Source organism: Dipodomys merriami, unplaced genomic scaffold (assembly GCF_024711535.1).
Source record: "Dipodomys merriami isolate MVZ:Mamm:240054 unplaced genomic scaffold, mDipMer1.0.p SCAF_21, whole genome shotgun sequence".
Lineage (NCBI taxonomy): Eukaryota > Metazoa > Chordata > Mammalia > Rodentia > Heteromyidae > Dipodomys > Dipodomys merriami.
In genome coordinates, this window is record NW_027203493.1 from 21,739,948 (window position 1) to 21,759,653 (window position 19,706).

General features: G+C 34.1%; 1 protein-coding gene across 1 annotated transcript in view; it reads left to right on the forward strand.

Annotated features, from left to right (window-relative positions):
- Kif18a (kinesin family member 18A) overlaps positions 1-19,706 on the forward strand; it is a 58,320-nt gene that overhangs the window by 5,899 nt on the left and 32,715 nt on the right. The window contains exons 3-10 of the mRNA XM_070032688.1: positions 408-565; positions 3,781-3,885; positions 4,364-4,474; positions 6,695-6,892; positions 7,757-7,933; positions 9,225-9,299; positions 9,507-9,619; positions 13,714-13,876. Of these exons, the coding sequence (XP_069888789.1) occupies positions 408-565; positions 3,781-3,885; positions 4,364-4,474; positions 6,695-6,892; positions 7,757-7,933; positions 9,225-9,299; positions 9,507-9,619; positions 13,714-13,876 (1,100 nt within the window). The remainder of the gene's footprint in view (positions 1-407; positions 566-3,780; positions 3,886-4,363; positions 4,475-6,694; positions 6,893-7,756; positions 7,934-9,224; positions 9,300-9,506; positions 9,620-13,713; positions 13,877-19,706) is intronic.

The window sequence follows — 19,706 nt, forward strand, 5'->3', positions numbered from 1 at the left end:
AAATTATAAGAGAATTTTATAAATGGCTTCTACATGTGATTCATTTGTTCAACAACTTGTATTCCTGTTTCTGTCAGGTGATTTGCTAAGGCACAAAAGGATATATTGCCTAGGTCTTGGTGAAGCTCACAAATAGAATACAATATAAGACATGGTAGAGTAGAAGGACATGGATGTGTAGCATATACTGAGGGAGAAAATGAGTAGGTAGACATTGCTGCCTATTATGAAGGAAGAAGCAAGAAAATGGCATTAATTCTCAAGTAGGAACACATGGTTTCTACTGGGTTTAAAGTCAGTGTTCAGGATATATGGATAGAATTATTTATCCCCTAGACAGTAGATAGAGTAATGTTATGTTATAACAAGGAGCTTTGATACCTTTATATCTTTTCATAAAACCTCAGTACTTGCATATGGTGCCACTGGAGCTGGGAAGACCCACACAATGCTAGGATCACCTGCTGAGCCTGGAGTAATGTACTTAACAATGTTAGACCTTTACAAATCCATGGATGAGATTAAAGATGAGAAAGTATGTAGTACTGCGGTTTCTTATCTGGAGGTAAGTTGTCAATATTACCCCCCATCACCCCAATTCCTTTCTTTAACTTTCTTTCTTTAGTTACATAGATCATTCAAATTATTTTTATTTATTTATTTATTTTGTCTATTGTGTGGCTTAAACTCTGGGTCTGGGTGCTGTCCCTCAGCTTCAGCTCAATGCAAGCGTTCTACCACTTGAGCCATAGCACCACTTTCAGTTTTCTGGTGGTTTATTGGAGATAAGAGTCTCACGGACTTTCCTGCCCAGTCTGTCTTTGAACTGCAATCCTCAGATCTCAGCCTCTTAAGTAGCTAGGATTCACAGGTGTGAGCCACTGACGCCTGGCCAAATTATTTTATGCAGTAATTTTGTCATGAATGTTTACAATTATTAGCATAGCTTCCATTGAGTATTTTTTGTTCATCTTATTCTTTTTCTGTTCAGATTGTAAGAATAGTAGAACTTATAGATATTCTTCATTCACATGCTCCATTTTTTAACATTTACTTCCTATCTCTGTATGCATATATTTTTTAGAAGTATTTACTTATCTAATCTGTAGATGTCAAGAGATTTTCCTAATTCTATTAATGCCCTTTACTATGGAACAAAAATCTTAAGTCATTGATTTATATTCAGTCTTTTTATGACACCGCTGTAAAAATCCTGATTTCAGGTGTGTCAATAGATATGAAGTATCTACTGACAAAGTATACCAGATGTTGAATTTTTATTCCTTCATATCAAGATGTTTATGTGGTTGGTTGGTCCCATTACTGGTAATTTTGTCTTTGATAAATTTCATTTATGCTGGTATCTGTAGGTTTGCTCTAAAATTTTTGGTACTATTTTCTCTTCTATAATTAATGAGTACCTGATACTGAGATGATGTAAATATCCTCTCATCATTAGTATTGACATCCGCAGATGATAGATAACTGAGTCAATTATTATGATGATGATAGATGATGATAATTTTTAAAGTCTGTCATTTCTTCTGGAATTATTCATTGGCTTTTGACTATAAGGAAGAACATTGTTTCTTTTATTAGATCAGTTGATGATGATCCCTTTTTATGATTATTTTAGTGTGCTCAAATTATTTCAAGATTTGTCTGGTTGAAACACCTTTCATACTGTTTATTGCGTCCTTTTGTCATACTGTCACCATTGTTTGAGAGCTCCTATTCTTTTAATAATTTCTGATATTTTTGTAAATAGTAACTAATGGAAGACTGTCTGACTTTGCATTTAGATCATGTTTTAGAAACCAGTTTAGAAACAAATCCCTAATTTCACTCACAGCGTTAATAGACACTTACTCCTGGTGTTAGAAAACTTTTCTCATTAGTGTCTGGAAATTGATCCCCACTGACCATCTCTTACAAAGATTGAAGAAACTCATGTATGTTACCGAACTTTCCTCATCACACTATAGAACTTAGAAATGTAAAACTCATTAGAAAAAATAAAACTATATTCTCCTAGTTAAGTAGTAAAAGAATTGTCCTTTTTATTTTTCTTTAGGTCTTTTGCTAACTGTAAAATTCTAAAAATTTGTTAGTTTTCTTTTTTAATCTTTCCCCTTTCCTCTTCTCTCCATTTCCTTCCCTCCCCTTTTCTCTTGATCTTTTTCCCTCTTATTCTTTCTTTCCTTCTTTCTTTTATTTATTTATTTTTGTGTTGAGTCTGTGCACTAAAATTGCCTATGGAACTCAAACATTCATATGGTCATACTTTATCCATAGAACTTTTGATTTAATAGGTCTGGGGTATGACCAAGGTGTCTATCTGTGCCTGGTAAAAGCTCCCAGTTGAGTCTTGTGCACAGATCAATCAGCTTGACAGAAATCATTCTGTTTGATATGATGGAAGTATAATAAGAGAAACAAACAGGAAAGTGGCTGTTGCTCATCAGGAATAAGAATTAAAATATTATCCATATTATTTTTTTTTCTGGGTCCGGTTGTAGGGCCTGAACTCTCGGCCTAGGAGCTGTCCCTCAGCTCTTCAGCTAGCACTCTACCACTTGAGCCACAGCACCACTTCTGGGTTTTTTTCTTTTTGCTTATGTGATGCTGAGGAATCGAACCCAGGGCCTCATGCATGCAAGGCAAGCACTCTACCACTGAGCCACCTTCCCAGCCCTCCATAATATTTTATATTTAAGAAAAACTTAGTATAATTTAATAAACGTATCCTTCATTGGAGATAATAAAATGTCATTGGCATGGAAAAATATACTTTGTTTGTTTGTTTTTCCTGTACTGGAGGCCTTGCCTTTGCTAGCAGGTGATACACTTGAGCTATAACTCTAGCCTAATTGTACATAATTACCTCAGCTAAGAATTGTCATTATGGGTTATTAGCATGTGGAAGGAAATAATAGTCAGCAAATGTATTCATATATGTGTTATATATGTGCATCTAGAGATAAAGATTTATACATATAATCTTTTATGAAGTGTGGGAATTAAACCCAGTGACTCACATAGGTTGGCAAGCACTCTGTCACTAAGCTACACCATTAGTTCTTAAAGACTTTATTATTTATTTATTTAGCCAGTACTAGGGGATAAAATTAACATCATGGTTAGAGGGCAGCCCTAGCAAAATCATAATGAAACTCTATCTGAAAAACAAACTTAAAAGCAAAAAGAAAGGGAGAATGACTCAAGTAGTAGAACTCTTGCTAACAAGTACCAGGGCCAAAGTTCAATCCAGAACCACAAAAAAGAAAATTAAGATTTGTATTCAATGTCAGGCAGTAAAGTGAGGATATGTAGTCCTTAGTCTTCTATTGTCTTTGTGACCATTAACAAATCTCTTAGGCCCTAGTTGCCTTCTCATTGGAATAAGGAAACCCCTAAGAAGACAAAGAACAGCTATTCCTGGGCATAGAATTCCTTTATTCTCTAAAATTTATATATTTTCAGAAGAAAAGAAAAAGCAATCCAGGCATCTTAATGTTTTTATCATCAATATCAAATTAGCAGAGGAAAGTTTAATGGCTCCAACTTTAATTTTCAATTATAAATGTAGGTAATCTAACTCTTCTGTTTTCCAGGATGGTAGAACAGTTATGGCAGTGTGAGAGAAGGGGATGAGAAGAATAAAAATGAACTGTTGCTTATCTTTAAAATGAAAGTCTAATATCCTTTTAGTTAGTAGAATGTATGGTGTAATCACTATTATTTTGACATCGATTGTAAAGTAGTTCTTTTCATTTAAAGGTATATAATGAACAAATACGTGATCTTTTAGTAAATTCGGGACCACTTGATGTCCGGGAAGATTCCCAGAAAGGAGTAGTTGTTAAGGGTCTGACTTTACACCAGGTATGTTTATAAACATCTTCTGTCCCTATTAGAATACTGTGTCTGTTTAGCAGTAGACACTAGTGATTATTATCATCCATCCCTTCTGATAAACTAAGGACATAGGAGATAAAAATGATTAAACTATATCTTTTGTCTTGGTTTGTTGTTGGGTGTTTTTTTTTTTTTTTGGAAATGTATGACATTTCTTTCTCTAAAATCTGATCAAACATTCAATATCATATGTTAGTTTCCTAAATTAACTTATATTTTTATCTACTCAAAGACTAGATTTTTATCTTTTATTCTTTATATAATACCAAGTGCAAGCAAATGATACACAGTCAATATTTATTAGGATTAAAATAGAACACATTTTCTTTGAAGGTCTTATTTTTGAAAATTTATTAAAAGGCCGAGGATGTGTATCTCAGTGTGCTGGCCTAGCATAATTGAAGCCCCTAATTTGTGCACTTCTTTTCTACATAAACTTTTGTAGCCCAAATCCTCAGAGGAAATTTTACAGTTATTGGATAGTGGAAACAAGAACAGGACACAGCATCCCACTGATACGAATGCTACATCTTCTCGTTCTCATGCTGTTTTCCAGGTAACAAGCCCTTAAACTATACTCTTCAATTAATATTTAAGATAAATGAAGTAGAATTTCTGGGTGATAATTTTTATGTATGAGCAAAATATTTCTTCATAGACTTTTCTACTATTTAGTGCTTCCTTTACTTTGAAATTCTGAAAATATTTCATTACTAAGAATATTAAGATTAAGAAGACATAAATAAATGAGCTAACCTTTCTGATGGAAGATTTCATTTAAATACAAAATATATAGATATAGAATGGTAAGGTGGTTATGATAGAAGTTTATTATTTTATAAATTTATAAAAAATAATCTTTCTATTAGATAATCTAAAATTCAGAGTAGATTTTCCTCTATTTATCTATACGTACAGAACTAATTAATTGGCTTTTTTAATAAGATTTCCTCATAAGTGTTGGTATAATTTGGGGAAGGGAAGGGAGAAAACAATATGTTTAAATAGGGATACAGGTGGACTCATTGCAACAATGAGATGTACAAGATGCTATGTCGAAAAACGAACTTTACAACTTTGGCAGGGGGGTGGAGGGGGTGTAGTCGTGGAGGTGGGAGGGCAGAGATGGTAGGGGAAAAACAAAGGAGGAGGCCACAATGCTTGATAAGAAATGTACTCATTACCTTACTCATGTAATTGTAACCCCTCTTACAGTATTTTCACAATAAAAAAAACTTATTAAAAAAAGATATCATAAGGTCAATATAAATATATACGTTCCTTAAGAGAAAATGATTGAGTTAACAGTACTTTTTAGAAAGTACAAGTCCAGAAAGAGCTAACCACAGGTTAGTATCTCATTGCTTCTAGATTAAGTGTGTGTGTGTGTGTGTGTGTGTGTGTGTGTGTGTGTGTGTGTGTGTGTGTGTGTGTGTGTGATATAAAAGTTTGTACTATATGAAATTCATTGTATAAGAAAGGAATTGTTACAGTTGATAGCTTTTATATCTAAGGCATTGAAGCCATTCAAATAATGTCTACTAAACAAAATTTCACTGATCTTTTCTGTTCTTACCACTGGAACCATTTATTGGTAGTCCTGGGATGAATGTTTGTGGCACCTTGATTTCCCTGAAATTTTTAGATCTTGCTATAATAATAGTAATAATAATAGTATTTCATAATGGAGTAATAGTTTGCCTTTATCTTTTTTACCACCTAATTTATTTTAGATAAACTACTACAAAACAGATTAAACTACCTTACTGCACAGTGAAATGATACTTTTACTTTTTTAATGTGAAATATTCTCATGGAGAATTACAATAAATTTGCTTTCAGTTTGCTTCAACTATCAAATTCAGCTTTTCTTTGGAGATGATACTAGAATATTTTATCTACTACCTTGATTTCCTCTTAGGAGTAGTGTTTTTTATAGAGCCTGTGTGCCCCACTATCACCACTGGGCAATACATGTTTTAGGTCTATGGGACTAGAATGCAAGAGTTTGACTTCTGATAGGTGAATTCCCCTACCCTGGAATACTGTATTAGTCATCTTTCCATTGCTGTAACAAATACTTGAGATGATCAGTTTATAAATAAAAAAGTTTATATTGGCTTACAGGTTTAGAGATTTTTGGGGTAAGATTAGTTTCTTTTATGTCTGTGGTGAAGTAGAACATTGAGGAGAGTATGTAGAGGAGCAAAGACAGCCTAATTGTCTCATACTGTGAGTGGGGAAATAAAATGAAACAGGAAGGGATACTCCTTTAAGGACAAGCCTCCTGACCAAAAGCCCTCCCACCATGCCCTACCTCATTTTTGCTTTTTTTCCAGGTGGTGAGGGACAACGAGGTCTTACTATGTTGTCTAGACTGATCTCAAAAACACACCTTGGCTCAAGTGATTCTCCTGCCTTTCTTTCCCAAATAGCTGGGACTACAGGCCTGCACCATGAAGCCCAGCTTAGTCCCCAACTTTTAGGTTTTCACCTCCTGCTAGTATCACCAAGGTGGGGAACAACCTTTTAACACATGGGACTTTGGGAAACTTAAGAACCAAACAGTAGCATTCACATTTTAAGAATTTTGTATTTTTTTCAACTTTAGTAATTATTTCTGTTACTCAATACTCTAAAATACTAGTGGAATGATAAGTTGTTCAGGTCGTTGTGTAAAAATGACAGTAATTGTGTTTCAAGTTCTCTTGAAAATAAAGTGTATTTCCCTGTTTATTTAAATCTCTTCCTTGATTTCTCTATTTTATAATTGAAGATTTATTTGCGACAACAAGACAAAACGGCGAGCATCAATCAAAATATTCGTGTGGCTAAGATGTCACTCATTGACCTGGCAGGGTCTGAGCGTGCCAGTGCTACTAGTGCTAAAGGAATTCGATTTGTGGAAGGCACAAATATCAATAGGTCACTTTTAGCTCTTGGGAATGTCATCAATGCCTTAGCAGATACAAAGGTATGTACTTCATTTGTTAAAGACTGAAAGACAGTATTTTCTAGAGATAATATGTAATACAATTTTTATAACGATCTAATATAACTCAAAATTTGATAGTGTCAATTTTTTATTTCATTTTTTTCACTACTGTTTGGTTTGAACTCAGGGCTTTGTACTTATTAAGCTGAAGTTCTACTACTTGAGTGGGCCTCTAGCCTTGTGTTTTGCTGGCTTTTTTTTTTTTTTTTTTGCTGGGCCTGGGCACTGTCCCTCAACTCTTCAGCTCAAGGCTAACGCTCTACCTCTTGAGCCACAGCGCCACTTCTGGCTTTTTTCTTTTTGCTTATGTGGTGCTGAGGAATTGAACCCAGGGCCTCATGCATGCAAGGCAAGTGCTCTACCGCTGAGCCCCTTCCCAGCCCCCAGAGAAGTTTTTGTTATATATTGCTAATATCTGGTTTCTCTTATTGTCACTTTGTTGTTGTTATTGTAACTGTGTCCTGCTATGTTGTACAGGCTGTGCTCTTAACTGGTAATCCTCCTGAACGAGCCTTTGAACTAGCTGGCATTACAGTCACATGCCACTGTACCCACTTTTGTTGGTCATCTTAATGTGATACATGGTATAACAACTAATAAAATGATACTGATACTTTGTTTTTGTTATAAAGTTATATTTAGATGGAGATAGAATTTTTAAATGATTTTTTGTTTTATGTGTTAACTGAATAGCCCTTTAAGATTAATTAACATTTTAATAATCAGTTACATATATAAAACCAGGCAAGGTTTTAATTAATATGAGTGGTATCAAACATACATTTAAATGTGGAAAATACTGTACAATTTTTGTTGTTGTTGTTGTTGTTGTTGTTCTTTCAGAGGAAGAATCAGCATGTTCCTTACAGAAATAGTAAGCTTACTCGCTTGTTAAAGGATTCTCTTGGAGGAAACTGCCAAACTATAATGATAGCTGCTGTTAGTCCTTCTTCTTTATTCTATGATGACACATATAACACTCTTAAGTATGCTAACCGAGCAAAGGATATTAAATCTTCTGTAAGTATACTTACTTTGCCCTTGTTGCAGAAGTATTAAGGAAGGTTGTATTAAGTAGTTAGGCAACGGAGGGCTAAAACTGCCTTTACTTACTGGTTAATTGTACATTGACTTTGCCTTTACACATCTTGATTCTACTTATAATGAATAATACTCAGTTTTGTGGGTGGTTTATTTTTTCATTTTTTATTGTGAAAATACCATACAGAGGGGTTACAATTACATGGGCAAGGGGGGAGCGGGGGGAGGCTGGGAAGGGATGTGAAGGGTAAACAAAGGAGGAGGCTGCAATGCTTGGTAAGAAATGTACGCATTATCCTGCCCATGTAATTGTAACTCCTCTGTACAGTATGTTCACAAATAAAATTAAATTAAAAAAAAAAAAACAATTACATGGGCAAGATAGTGAGTACATTGTGGGTGGTTTAATGCATCTTTCCCCAAGCTTTTTCACATCATGGCACATACAATTTGAATGGTACCCTGGAATAATCACAGCTTTAACAGACTATAGATGATGATGTACTTTAGTACATCAAATTTACCTCAATTAAGTATAAAGTATATTTTAAAACTTAGTAAAAAAAAAAAAAAGTTAAAGCTAGGCACAGTGTCTCATGCTAGTAATCCCCAGTAATCCAGAAGCTAAGATGAGGAGGATTACATTCAAAGCCAACCCAGGCAAAAACTCAGGAACTCATTTGAACAGGATATGATGGTGGACACCTATTAACTGGCTACCTAGGAAGTATGAATAGAAAATTCCCTGTCCACAGTAAATTTAAGGCCCTATTCAAAAAACAACTAAAGGAAAAAAAGCTAGGGGCATGACTCAAGTAATAGAGTTCCTGCCTCTAAAGTACAAAGACCTAAGTTCAAGTTTCAGTACCACCTCTGGTTATAGTTATATAATCTCAAGCCAGTGTCTCATGCCAATAATTCTTACTACTCAGAAGACTGAAATCTGAGGATCACAATTCAAAGCATGCAAGGCAGATAGATATGTGAGACTCTTCAATTAAACAGCAAAAAATCTGGAACTGGAGGCATGACTTAAGTGAGCGAAAATATTGAACAAGAGCACAAAGCTCTTAATTGAAGCCTCAATATTGGCATAAATATATATATGTATATATACATATATATACGTATGTATATAAAAAAATCTCAAATTATCAATATTACATATTTTAAGTAGGAGTATAACTAATTATGATTGCCATATGATCATAATTGACTCAAAATTAATGAAATGATTAATGAGATACAATCTCTTTTCCTTTTTTAACAGTTGAAGAGCAATGTTCTTAATCTCAACAGTCATATATCTCAATATGTAAAGATCTGTAATGAGCAGAAAGCAGAGGTATGTCTGATACTTACATTGTTAGGTTAAACTTCCTCAGTTCTTACTTACAGGACTCTTTGTACTAATTGGCCAAAAATGTAGTGTATTTCTACTACAAATGAAATCTGGCTTATTTGGTTATTTTTCACAGCTACACTTTTGCTGTGGTTAGGTACCATGTGAACAAATATCTTGATTTGTATTTTAATTAGTATTTCTCTCTAGATTTTAATGTTAAAAGAAAAACTAAAATCCTATGAAGAACAAAAAGTCTTCGCAGATAAAAATGACAAATCAACATTAATGATCCCAAGCTTGCAGGAAAAAGAAATTGAAAGGTAAAAACAGTAAGATTTTATTTTGAAGAATTTATTATTTTAAAATTTAGACATTTTATATTAACCATCATTTGTTACACATCTAACATATGTTAAGATGGCCCACACAAACATAAACATACTCAGCTGAATTCAGGAAGTCATTGCTCTATTGTATATTTTGGAAATCAGGTATTTTGTTTGATAGATTATATTGGTAACTAATATTTAGCCATGAGATAAAGTAAAGCCAGTTAATTTTTAGTGATTTTTTACATGTAAATCTTTTTATTTTTCCATATTGATTTAGTTACCTACTTAATAAATTTTAGCTAAATTAACTACTTGAGTTAATATCTCATAGTGATAACCAATTGATAGGGACATAGTGGAAATGGTGTCTAGAATAGTTCACATTTCAAGATTAACATTTCTAGATTCAGTGTTCCAGTGGGTCAGTTTACAAAACTTGAACTGTCATAATTGTTGTGGGGACAATTCTTCTTGAGTACTATGTGGTTAACAGCCTTATTTTGCTTCCTAAACTTTTTTTTTTTAACCCCATGGTGTTACTGATGTTCAAACTCAGTGCCTTGTGCTTGCTTGACATGCTTTGTATTGCTTGAGCCTTGCCCAGACCCATCTCTGTTTTATTTTATATATAGCTTGGTAGGTTTTGATGATTTTTTTTTGATGCTTATTGATTTAATCTAGTCACTACCAGAATACCAGAATATTTTCAAGTACTGCTAAAAGAGCGATCTTATCCTCAATTAAAAATAGGAGTAAGAACTATCACATTTTTCAAATTGTAATATTTGATTTCCATCCCTGTCATTTTCATAGACACCATCAGACAATATCAGTGACAGTCATCTATTTTTCAGACAGCATCAATTTGACTTACAATTTGTTAAAGTGAAGGAACTCTGTTTATACTCAAAATTTTCTGTTAATCTCAAACAACCTATTTAAACTTTCAGTAGTTAACTATACTTTATTAGGCATCAGATGCTTTTTATTATTTCCTACCAATCTTAGTACCTTAAAAAAATAACAAGTGTTTTTTTTTTTTGGGGGGGGGGTCCGGTCATGGGGCCTGAACTCTGGGCCTAGGCGCTGTCCCTCAGCTCTTCAGCTCAAGGCTAGCGCTCTACCACTTGAGCCACAGCACCACTTCCGGCTTTTTTCTTTTTTCTTATGTGGTGCTGAGGAATCGAACCCAGGGCCTCAGGCATGCAAGGCAAGCGCTCTACCACTGAGCCACCTTCCCAGCCCCGAGAGTTTTGGGTTTTTTTTGTTTTGTTTTGTTTTTGGGGGGGGTCCAGTCAGGGGGCCTGAACTCTGGGCCTGGGCACTGTCCCTCAGCTCTTCAGCTCAAGGCTAGCGCTCTACCAGTTGAGCCACAACACCACTTCCGACTTTTTTCTTTTTTGCTTATGTGGTGCTGAGGAATCAAACCCAGGACCTCATGCATGCAAGGCAAACGCTCTGCCACTGAGCCACCTTCCCAGCCCCTTTTTTTTTTTTCTCTTAGTTTCATCAGTAAAAGCTTTTAACTCTGGTGTGGTGTATTAGTTTTTTAATTTCATTTTGTAATTCAAATATGCAGCAAGTGGGCTGGGAAGGTGGCTCAGTGGTAGAGTGCTTGCCTAGCATGCATGAAGCTCTGGGGTCAATTCCTCAGTACCACATACACAGAAAAAGCCGTAAGCTGTGATGTGGCTCAAGTGGTAGATTGCTAGCCTTGAGCAAATGAAGCTTAGGGACAGCACCCAAGCTGAGTTCAAGTCCCAGGACTGGCAAAAATTTAAATTAAATAAATAAATAAATAAAATATGCAGGAAGTCCTCAAACCATACAAATATATTGAAAGAAATCACTCCTCAAAGTTTGTGCGATTGTGTTCATATACTCTCAGCCCCATTTAACCAAGTAGCCTCTGCTGTTTGAAAACCAGACAGTTAGTACACTTGTTTTTGGAGTTGATGCCTTTGAGCTTCCCTTTCTGATCAAACTATTTAGAAGGGTGGTAGTGTAGGATATGAAATGAACATTTCTTTGGCTATTTTTCATACTTCAAACTGACCTTTAATTAATAATTGAAATTGATTTTAGCTCCAGACTCATATTAAATAACTCATAAATAAGGTAATTATAAAATTATGTATCCCATAACCCTTATCAGTTCCCTCAAAAGTGACTGTCTCCCACATGAAATATCTTTTTATTATATCAATTGCATGATTACTTGGGCCTTTTTAATGCCCTGATTTTTGAAGTCTTATCATGAAATTTAAATAACATTATAATGATGTTTAAACAAATAATGGGAAAAATACGCAGGATATATGCTTAGTTACTTGAAAAGTAGTGTTTGATAGAAATTGTACAAAGAAAAAATAATTTTTTATAAACTGTAGACATTAAACTTCACTAGTAACTGCCAAGAAAAGTATATAAAGTTAAATTTATTATGTGCAAAATTTTGTTTACTTATTTCTAGCTGGTGACAATTGAATTTGAATGTTGAAAATGACTAGAAAATAGTTATTGTCAATCCCTTAGGGATGTTTTTTTTTTTTTCCAAAGACAGATTCTAGAAACATTTGATACTAATTTCTTTCTTTCCATTTTAATCAGTAAACACTCACATGTAAAATGTCTGGCCCACAAAGTTGCCAAATATTTAACTTTGTCCTTGATTAATAAGTTACAGAAAAACTGAGAAATTTTCTTTGGGCATAACCTAAAGATAACTTGACAGTTCATTTACTGGCAATAGCATTGGTGTAATACAATACAGTATCACAATGTCCATACATATTTCCTATGAAATATTCATCAGTTTGACAAAACAGCAGTAAAGTCAATGTATTGTGGCTTATAGTCATTCCCAGTAGGATTTCATTAAGAACTACTGACGTAAATTGGCAGTGTTTTTACCACAAATCTTTGCAAATATATCTAAAATTCTGACCAAAGAACATTTATTTTTAAATGTGCAAGCTTGATTGTATATTCAAGGCTTTACATTTAATTTTTCTTAGATATTTTTGCCTGTATGTCACTGTTTTATACTGATACTGTATTTCAATTCTGATCTCTGACTTGAAAGCACTAATAGTTCTAGTATGTTCTAGTATGTATTTCTGTTGACCCTGGAAGGTGCAGGATTGTGGATTCCATCAGGAATTTTCATAGGAGTTAATCAGCCTCAAGTGGTCAGGTGTGTGGCTATCTCAATCAAATTCTCCTACTTTAATTCTTTAGGTCTATATTATACTTTTGAAGAAGCAAATAATAGTGGCTTTTCTATATCTCATGCTTTGGGTCCTGAAAGTGTCAGTTGATTCTTAGCCAAGCTGTAGGGGTTACCTAACATTTATGATGTGTTTTCACAATAATAAAATTTGAAGCTAAACTCTGGTCCTCTCATAATACCTAGGGGGCAATGAAAACAATCTGGGACTGTGCTCCTACTGCTTCATATTAGGCCACCACCAAAACAACATAAAATTTTTGGTCACAGGTACATTGAGAATAGCCATAATACAGTTCTAGATTATCATCCTTTTCTACAAATACCACATATTTTACTTTGGGTAAACAGTATGACTTAAATATAGATATAAGCAAAATTTAGTATACTACTAATACCAGACATCTTCTGATAGATGTATGTATCAATAACAGATTTTTTCCTTTGGCAGGTTTTGAGAAAAACCTATAGTAGAAGAAACAAAGTTAATATTTTTTTCTAAACATTTTTGTAATTGGGAAAAGTCATTCTAACCTACTTGCTATTTATCACTGAATATAATTCTAAGTGGTATGTATTTGGTTATTTAGGCAAACTTTGTTTTTTTGGGTCCAGTCATCGGGCCTAAACTCTGGGCCTAGGCACTGTCCCTCAGCTCTTCAGCTCAAGGCTAGCACTCTACCACTTGAGCCACAGTACCACTTCTGGCTTTTTTCTTTTTGCTTATGTGGTGCTGAGGAATCGAACCCAGGGCCTCATGAATGCTTACCATTGAGCCACCTTCCCAGCCGCATTTAGGGAAACTTTGTATCATTTATCTCACAACTAATGAAATTTTATAATTTTTTTTTAGATATCAAGAAATTCTGAACTGCTTGTTCCAGAATCGAGAAGAAATTCGACAAGAATATCTAAAGTTGGAAATGTTGCTCAAAGAAAATGAACTTAAGTCATTCTATCAACAACAGTGCCATAAGCAGATAGAAATGATGTGTTCTGAAGACAAAGTAGAAAAGGTATTTAAATTACTTCAGAATGAAATTGTATAGAATGTGAAATCACAAAAACTTCTGATTTGGAAGACATGGAAATGCAGTAATTATGAACAAACATTTAGAAATTCTATTCTAAATTGTTCTCCTAAATGCTAAAGTATATAGAAAGCAATTTAAGGAGTGACCTAGAAAATAGTTCTTAAAATGCTTTAAAAACTGCTGATAAAATAGAATTAATGAAAAGAGAGAAAGTCTATACAAAGCAATTAGTGAGCATGATGAGACTAACCTGAGATTAGAAGAATTCATGGAGTCCACAAACAGAAATCTAGAATGTTTAATCTTTGGTTTTGCCTCTTTTAACTGTACTCCTTGATTGACTCTTCTATTGCCTGCTTATTTTCTGTGGGAATTAAGCTTCTTTAACTTGCCGTTTTGTCTTGTTTTTCTGTGATTTGTTCTGCCCATTTGGAAAGCCTTTTGGTTTTAGTATTTTTTTTTTTGTGGCGAGGGGCGGGAGGGGGGTAGGGTGAGGGAGTAGGGGGGTGGGGAGGGGAACTGTTGAGAGAGGAGATGGCATGTTCAAAATGAAACATGCTCATTACCTGACTTATGTAACAACAACCCCTACCTCACCTTTACCATAAAAAAAGAAGAAAAAGAGAGCCAGGAATATTAGGGATTGGTGGAGTAGTTCTGCTATGACAGCTTTAGCCAATAAACAAAAGCATCAGGTACCAAATTTCCCCCCCACGCACACACACAAAGAACCAGGAAAATTCTATATGAATTGTAGTATATTTGTGTATTTCCTGCATGTTTGATTAACATTTAACATTTACATGTTTACATTGTACTTTTAACAAATATTGATGCTCATCATATGCTTATATTATTGATATTGACTAGTTCTATTGACATACATGAGAGTATTAGTATGTTCCTCAAATGCTGAAATGACAAGCTGTACCATCATCTAGGAGTTGTTATACAGGCACACCCTCCTGCCACATTCAAACCTATTAGATCAACATTGCTGGGGAGTGGTGAGCAGATAACGTGTGGTCCACAGCAACCCCACTCCTGGGCATTTACCCAAATAACCACATACACACAGGCCATACGAAAACTACCATCATAATCATGTTCATTGCAGCATTATTTACCATAGCTATGATATGGAACCAACCCAGATGCCCCTCAGTAGATGAATGGATTAAGAAAATATTATATGTATATACAATGAAATTCTATACTTCCATCAGAAAGAATGACATCACCACATTCATACGTAAATGGAAAGACTTGGAAACAATCATATTAAGAGAAGTAAACCAGACCAAATGAAACATAGTCTCCATGGTTTCCCTCATTTGTGATAATTAGTCTATGTCTAGGATAGTCCTAGCAGAGGCTCACAATAGCAAAATAGCTATGTATATATGACCATTTAAAATTATGCTAATCAAAATGACCAAGATATAGAAACAAGGGGTTTGCCCTTGTTGTTTTTAATGTACTGTGTGAAGCTATTTCTTTCTCTTTCTTTCTGCTCTGCCCTTCCTCCCCGCCACTTTTGGCTTATCCCTTGTTGTCATGATATTTGATTTTGGTACCCTGTGCCTTGTATATATGTTTGTCTGATTTGGGAAAGGGAAGGGGAGCAACAAAATGGTGAGACAAAGTGAGACAAAGGACAAAGGGTGCACCAGCAACAGCAATATTGACAATATGCTAGAAATGTTGGGGGAAGAGGAGGGAAAATGGGAGAAAAATAATTCAACAAGAAATGTACTCACTGCCTCACTTATGCAACTGTAACTCTCTATGCATCACCTTGACAAAAATACTAAATTTACAAAAAAAAAGAAATTTAAGTTCCATTTTAACAAGAAAACGAAGAGCAGCAAAATCTCAGTTCCAATTCTTGCTTTTCTGCAATATGTATGAACTCCTCACAACAAGTTAACAAAGTCTCAAGGAGAGTTTGTTACCAGAAGTATGACATGGAAACAGTCCATCCAGAACCAGTGATTTACAATATAAACCAATGGGAATTTTTTTTTTCAGAAAAGAACAGTTTTAATTTTTGATTACCAAAAGAGGGAAGTATATTCCAGGTAGTCTCACCCTATATACTCTCACTACTCACTTTCCCAAACATTTTCTACAAGTTTCATTGTTTTATTTTAATCTGTATTGTCTACTTCGACCATATTTTATCTTTCATCTTCCTTGTTAGCCCAACCCCCCTGACTGATTTAAGGTATGAACTTTAGCATGTATTTTATTTAGGAAACCCCTAAAGTTGAAAATTAATAAACAAAATATTAGAACAGTAGTACCTCTGCAGAGTCAATGCAAAATCAGCCAGGAAAGAAATCATCAATGCTAGCCACTAAGTCCAAAATATAAAACACATAGTAGAACAGTTTGTCACAGTTAAGAATCAGCAAAAGCTGGGTACCAAGTGGCTCATGCTATAATCCTAGCTATGAAGGAGGCTGAAACCTAGAGAACTGAGGTTTCGAGCTAGCCTGAACAGAAACGTCTGCAAGATTCAATCTCCAATTAACCAATAAAATACTATACTGAAGGTGTGAATCAAGTGTTAGAGTATTAGATATGAGCAAGAAAGCCATGTTAACTCAAAGCCCTTAGTTATAAGCCCTGACACAGCACCAAAAGAAAGGAAAAAACAACAAAATAAAAAACCAACTTGGCAGACAGCAAATATGACAGATTTCCCAAAACTTCATTTGACATACAGAAGATAATGCAAAAAATTTATGGTGCAGATTTTCTAGTAGTAGAAAGATGTATATTCAAAAGGAATGAGCTTCTAGCAGTACAAAACAAATATATACCTAGACCTATAAGATCACAATTATTTCCTCAGTTTTAATGGTAAGGTATATATACACATGCTTTTAACTGTTTCTTTTTATTTTTTACTTTCTTGTGTGTGTGTGTGTGTGTGTGTGTGTGTGTGTGTGTGTGTGTGTGTGTGTGTGTGTGTGTGTGTGTGTGTGTGTGTGTGTGTGTGTGTGTGTGTGTGTGTGCGTGTGTGTGTGTGTGCGTGTGTGTGTGTGCTGAAAATTGAATCCAGGTTTCATGTGTGCTAGGCAAGTACTGTGCTATTGTTACCCAAAGCCCCATAAAGTCTTCTAGTTTCCTGCCTAATTAATATGATTAAACCACTATAAAACCCTAGTTGGCTCACTTCAGTTTGCTTTCTTAATTACTACTATTCTATAGGTACTGTAAATGCTCTGAACTATTAGCTTCTCATTGTGGTTATCTTAAAAGTCTTTCTGGTGGAAAGAGCATATTTATGCTGATCCTTGCATGAGATTATCAATTGGAAAAAAAACAAAAATAGTTTATTATAGATAAAATATAGATTTGACCAGTACAGAGTATATTTGTGGTATATTATAAAAATGCCAAATGCATTCAATACTTCTACAAAAAAAAAGTTTTTTATTATAGCTTATTTCACTAGTAAATTGCCCTCATCTTTCTGAACTAGAAATTAGCCTACACTAACCACTGTAAATGGATTTGATTTGGCACATGGAAAATAGAAGACATTTTATATAAATATATTCAAGCTGACACATGACAAAAAGAAGACATTTTATAAAAATTATTGACAAGTAAATGGGAAGAGTGTCACATATTATGGAAACATTGGTTGCCAGGAATTTAGAATCTAATTTTTAACTAAAAGTAAGTAGTAAGTAGTTGTAAGTAGTCTGAATATTACCGGAACTTAGAATTGAGTACTATTTATTAGACTTTTATTGCAGTTAGTCAGCTGAGTATGTTAATCCCATACTAACTTAGGTCATTTTTTTACTTTGATGTACTTTCTTAAATGAATTTTGAATTGTGTCTCTTTATTCTTCTGCATATTAACCTTGTATAAGCCAGTTGACTTTTATGATGTCTAGCTTTTGATTATGTCAGTCTATATGTTACCATTTCTTAACCATTCTTGATGCTCTGCCTCTTGAGTGATGTCCTTAATTATTTTTCATATGGGTTCTCTCATTTTTGTCCAGGACTGGTGTTAGACTACAATCATACCCGAGACCACAAACATATATTACCACATCCAGCTTACTTGCTGAGATGAGATCTTGCTGACTTTTTTGCTTGGGTTGGCCTTGAATTGTGTTCATATGAACTGTCCCTATGAAATTAGGGAGATAAAAATCTTAAAACAGGCATGTTAGCTGATACCTACAGTCTAACACTTAGAACAGGAAGTTTGTAAGTTCAGGTCATCTATGCTTTATGGTGACAAAAAAAGAAAAAAGAAACAAAACAGTTGTTGGTTATAATTAAACCATTGAGAAACATCTCAGGCTTTAGTTATATTTTGTTTGTGGACAGAAATGTCTTAATAAACTGCTTTCTAAGGCAAAGAATTTTATGTTTTGGATGCCCTCCAAAAGAGATTTATTATCAGAACTACTGAATCTCATAACATTGATTCAGCTATAAATAGGTTTGGAGTATGGATACTGAAATATATATTGAAATAAAACTCCTAGGTAGTTTTATAGCCATGTAAAGATAACCTGTAAAATTATTTTATAATATAAATATGAGTTTGCCATATTACCAGTTCTTTTGTACAAAGTAATAACACCTAAAATTTCAAAACTATATTCTTTCTCAAGACTTTTGTGGTGGTATTCTCGATATTTTATTACTGAAAATACAAACAGCTCTTTTCAAACTCGGTGGGAAAAACTTATTTTAATACCAGTATAAAATTTGTACATTTAAAAATGTTTTTCCAGACACTTCCCATCTTGGAACATTGATTCATTGGAAGTAATTAAACATTCCTATAAAGAATCTTCCTGGATAATATATTTGTTGAGCATTAAAAGTAAAACGTCAACTAACTTACTTTTGAGCTTTTAGCTAGGATCTTTCTGGCATTAAATACTGCCACATTCAGATACACAGGTGACTTTTACTCTGGTTTCTAGAGGAGTGTTTACATTTGTAAATGATGAAGCAGTAATGGTTTAATTTAACTCATTTTCCCATGAGATAATGGAAACCCGCTGAGATTGACTTGCCAAGTTTTCACAACTTTTGAATGGCAGAAGAAATTCTAAAACTCCTACATCCCACTCAAAAAAGCCCTGCTACAGCAAGGCTTTTAAACTTTAAGTTTCAGGATACTTTTCTACTTCATTCTAACTTAGAGTTTTGAAGACTTTTGGTTTATATAAATTCCTTCTACCAATATTTCTATTAGAAAGTCAAAATGAAATTTACCCAAAAAACTCAAAATAATTGAAAAAAAATGATTTACTTCAAAATAGCTCATATGTTAACATATATATGAAAATAGTCATGGCTTTTAAAGCAAAAAATGGGTAGTAAAAAGAGTAATAGTATTTTTTGGTTTGTAAAACTACAGTAATTTATGAATAAGAATACATTGTTATCAAAATTGTATTGACTGAATAAACCATAAGAAAGAGTCTTAAGGCTCTCTAGATAATGATTGCAGACATCTTTTTTAGTTGTTCTACCTAATAACATCTTGTAACCTTTTGCCCTAGAAGTTTACAGTTTGTTTCGTTTGTTTTAATATCTTACCCCATAATCAATTAATTGGGATATAATTAATCAGATAATGTCAAGAACCTTATTGAGAATGGCAATGAATATCAACCTTTTTTTTATCTACTAGCATAAAGTGGAGCTCTTTTTTTACTTAACCTTTACATTTCTCTTGGAGGAAAGGTTAAATAAAATGTATGAATACCTAGGAGTTGGCTGTGAGTTAATGACAGCTACATTTACCAGACTCAGAATC